At 56.8% G+C, this 4,389-nt stretch overlaps 1 protein-coding gene across 1 annotated transcript in view; it reads right to left on the reverse strand.

Moving 5' to 3' along the window:
• The window catches only part of LOC104515122 (putative E3 ubiquitin-protein ligase SH3RF2), a gene marked incomplete at its 3' end in the record, with an annotated part of 24,968 nt that overhangs the window by 527 nt on the left and 20,052 nt on the right, over nt 1-4,389 (reverse strand). The window contains exons 4-6 of the mRNA XM_010158978.1: nt 2,517-2,611; nt 1,388-1,558; nt 688-908 (exon numbers count right to left, since the gene is read on the reverse strand). Of these exons, the coding sequence (XP_010157280.1) occupies nt 688-908; nt 1,388-1,558; nt 2,517-2,611 (487 nt within the window). The remainder of the gene's footprint in view (nt 1-687; nt 909-1,387; nt 1,559-2,516; nt 2,612-4,389) is intronic.

Genomic DNA, 4,389 nt, shown 5'->3' on the forward strand with positions numbered 1-4,389 from the left:
GGCTGTAGCATGGAGTCCCTGGGAGCGCTGGGCCTGGCGTGCGGTAACGCTGGCCGTTCCGCTGGGTGCTGGCATGGCCAAAAGGCCAAACTCCTCTGCCTGGGCGAAGTGCCGTGGTGGGTGGGCAGGACTGGGGGGCACCCCCACTGAGGGTGACTGTGTTGGGTGACACAGGACATCAGCCACCAGCAGATGCTCCTGGGGAGCAGACATCACCGCCCTGAGCAGAAAACCTCCCTGGGGGAGGATGGGGTCCTCACGGGGCCTGGGGGCTCCCTGCCGCTGGTAGGAATGCCAGCAGAAGCCCCATCCCGGAGCCCGCTACTGGTCCAGCTGACATTGGGCTGCTCGATCTGCGGCACGGGAAGCCACAGGGTTTATGCCTTCGGCAGCTCCTTGCTGTTCCCAAGATTGAACCCCTCCCCTTAAACAGAACCCCCCAGGAGCGAGTCCTTCACCATGAAACCACCCTTCAGGTAAATCCCATTTTGAGTCTAAACCCACTGACACTGGGAAACGCGTCCCCCCTGCCAGGGGCACTGCCCGCTCCAGCAGCAGCTCCCAGCGATGGCCAATAGGCCACCCAGTTCCCCAAATACTGGAATGTTTGGAATGTTTTCCAAACCAGCACTGGATGGGCTTTAAGGTCCCTCCCAGCCCAAACCATTTATGCTTCTTGGCACTTACTCTTCCTCATGCTGCCGCGGCCGTGGCGCAGTGATGCCTGTCCTGCCGCAGCCGCGCTCCTCCCCGGCGAGGTGACGGGCACGGGCAGCAGCGCCGGCTTCAGGGCTAGGCTTTGTCTGGGCCCGTTTTCCGAGATGCTGCCTTGGGAGGAGAGCGAGGAGGTCGACAGCGTCCATGAGGCGTACAGGGAAGGCATCTTTGAGTCGGAGAGGTTGGATTTCCTGATTGAAATGGGAAAGAAAACAAGCTGAGACTGGGCTTGGGGGGTTGTCAGGAGAGCAGGAGGTTGCCCAAAGGGAACTCAGTGGTGTTAAGGCGCCCGTGCTGCTCCCAGGTCAGGGCTTTGGTGGGAAAGGCTATGGACGATACAGTTGAGGTTTCTGATTCTGTTACAGCAAGGGCTTTCAACTTTTTGCACCCAGTTTATTGGAAATTCTTCCCAAACAGGGTCAGGATTTGTTACAGTAACCCCATGGCATTTCAGAAGGGACATGCGGGCACCAGCCCTCCCTCCGTCATTTGCCCAGACACAGGGGGGCTCTGGTTTGGTGCAGCTGGAGGGAGACACAATTCCCATAAGGCGCACGGAGCAATAGAAGGAGCGAGCGTTGCAGGAATCCCCACAGGGATTGCTCTGCAGGAACGAGGAGACCCCCAGTCCCACGTGTTACCCACTGCGCGCATGCAAGGTAAAACAGACCTGAAGAGGGGAGCGACGTAGTTGCTGGGGAAGGTCCCCACTCTCCCCGTGACGAGGGACATGCCCCGCAGCCACCCGTCGTGGTCCTTCCCGAAGACGCGGACCCCTTCTCCCTTCTGCAGCTCCAGCTCGTCCGGTCCGTGAGCCGCGTAGGAATGGAGAGCCACGCACCTGGGGAGAAAGGGGCGGAGGGCAGTAAGTGGCCCCGTGCCGGTGGCTGGAGCACATCCCGAGCTCTGGGGCTTAACTGTGCTGCGGAGCAGGAGGTCGCCTGAAGCCTCCTCAGCCAGCTCTGAGGGTACCATCAGATACCCGGGTGCTGCCATTACTGCAGGAGAAGGGAAGAAACTGCCTGGCACTTTGGGCCAAAGGGGATGTGACTAAAAGAAGAGGCCACAGGGGTGGAGAACAAAGCCGATCCCATTGATGGCTTCTGTTCCCCCCGCACCGAGGGCCCCACTGGAGAATAACTGACCAAGGGCCAACGGGCTGCCGGCCAGCAGGACATCCCGACAGGCAGGACACACGGGTCCCAGCTGGATGTTGCAGGGCTGAGGAAGGAGTTGTGTGAGTGGGCAGGGCACACAGGTCCCAGCTGGGTGTTGCAGGGCTGAGGAAGGAGTGTGTGAGCGGGCAGGTGGCTGAAGACTTTCATACAGTCCTCATTCTGCAAAGCATGTTAAGGCCCTCGGGGTGTTCTTGTGCTTAGGGCCAAGTGTGCAGTGCTCTGGGACGACCTGTGCTAATGCACGGAGCAGCACGCCTCGCACAGATCTGTGGACGTTGCGCTTGTGCGGGTGCTTCCGCTGCTCTGGCTCCGTGCCGTCAGGGGTTAATGACCGACCTAACAGATGGCTTGTTCTACTTGTTGTTACTGGGCAGCTTGCTACGGGGCCAGGCTGATGTGCCTTATCTAGAGGAAAGCGAATCATCACAATGTCTCATCTGCAAATTCTAACTCTGGGAAAGTTTATTCCTACGTGGATCTGCATTTGGATCCGAGCACACAGGCGCTGCGCTCTGGTCTGCCTTTACCGCCAGCTCGCGAGAACCCTCAGCTGGAGAAGCCTCGGGTGAAGGCACAGAGAACCGCGTGACCCCCCCGGCGTATCTCGGTTTCCTCACGTACATATACGCTGACATGTGGTGCTGCAGGTGGGGAAGGGTGACGATGGCTGCCGAGTGCCCCAGTGCTCCTGGCGCGGGGTAGTACGTTGCACTGACCTGCAGGGAGGGAGAAAGCAAAGAAACCAGTATATTAACCTGGATTTAGGCTTCTGCAGCCACGGGAAGAGCAGCTGAAAACGTTCGACAGGCTTCACCCGCCTTTCAGAAGAACCCAACCAAGGATGTTTCAGGAGACAGGAGTTGGGAGCATCTGACAAACGATAGACCAGGCAGTAAGAGGACAGTCCTTCCGCTCCCACAGTGAGAAGCTTCCCAGGTATGGCTCGGTTGGGCTGTAAATAAGGAACTTTCTGGGACAGGTGACCTGGTGTGGGAGGAGGCTCTCGGAACAACAATGGAACAGGATAAATCCCAGCTGTGACTTCCAGGGGTTAACCTGGTTTGAGCCCTAAACCTGTAAATATTGCTGATCTCACAAGACCCACTCGAGTGGGGAAACACTCCGTTGCCTCTCCTTGTGCTCACTCTTCTCTCACCCCTTTTCGCTTGGCTCTGAGGAAGGGGAGTGCCTCGGATCCGTGCTCTGTCTCAGGTGCCTGCTTCAGGAAGGGAAAGGAGTATGGGATACCAGCATTCCAATCCCAGACTTTGCTATGCAGGAGGAGCCCATCGCATCTGCCGGGCGAGGACGGGTGTAATCATTGCTGTTTCGCTTGTTATTTATTTTGCTGCAGCTGGGAGTATTGGCATTGTCTAAACCCTAAATAATACACTCCTTGCCCCAGCGATCTTTTAATAACTACTTTAATAATTATTATTACAGCTCTTTGTCTGGGGCGTCCCGAGAAGCTCCGCAGACCCGTGCACATGGACAGTGCCGGTAAGGGGAGCTGTGCCTGCCGGTTTGGGGCGGCCCCTTCCCTGCTTTGCCCCTACGTGACGGATGCTGGAGCTGTTGGACACGGGATGCATTAATCCTTGTCCGAAACCGCCTGCAGTGTATTGGCCAACTCTGCAGAGCGGTGCCGCTACGAAATGCTACTGAAGTGCTGCTGTGAGCAAGCAGCTCACCCCCCCTGGACGCGCAGCGCTGTGCTGCTGCAGGAGCGCGGCTCCGTCCGGAGGTTCCCAGCAAGGCAACGCGACAGCATCCCTGGGAACCTCAGGCCAGCGGAAAGTCGCCGGGCTGGGATGCAGCTGGTGGTCGTGCTCCCCAGCAAAGGCCGTGGGATCTTTGATGACGTGCAGTGTCGGGGCTTGAATCCCTTACTGCTTTCCAAGCTAACTTCCGTGGTCATGCCTGTAACGCGGTGCCAGGGCACTGGCTGAGCAAGGACCTACGGAAAAAACCGTGACTCACCAGCTCTGTTGCTCTCCAGTAAATGAAGTTAATTACAAAGCCCAGCAACTATAACTTCTCTCTCCGGATCTGCAGTGGCAGGTAAGCTTCAAACATCTTTGTGGTCCCTGTTTTCTAGTCCAGGTAGGGTCAGACCAGCCTCTCATATAAATGGAGTTGATTGGAAGTTATAATTCTGTTTTAATAATTGTGATAATTTTGAAATTTGGGGATTTGGAGTTTCTTTTTTCCTGCATTAGAGCAAAATGGCCACTTTTTACTGGTTTTCCTGGTGGAACTGTGCTGAAATGGGCACTTCTGGGTGGGAACTTTCATGTTTTTGTCCTTCCCCCTTTGCATGGGAACAGCAATCCTTCCAGAGCCTGCGCCAAGGCTGGGTTTGTAATTTCAACGGAGAGACATGCAGAAGCCAACACGTTCATTCGCCGCTTCTGCTGTCGGCAATGATTCATGCCGAGGCTTTTTGGCAGGATGAGGCCGGGTTTGCGAGAGGCGGCGCCACCCCAGCTGAACC

The sequence above is a fragment of the Eurypyga helias genome, unplaced genomic scaffold (assembly GCF_000690775.1).
Source record: "Eurypyga helias isolate BGI_N326 unplaced genomic scaffold, ASM69077v1 scaffold23849, whole genome shotgun sequence".
NCBI classification, from domain to species: domain Eukaryota; kingdom Metazoa; phylum Chordata; class Aves; order Eurypygiformes; family Eurypygidae; genus Eurypyga; species Eurypyga helias.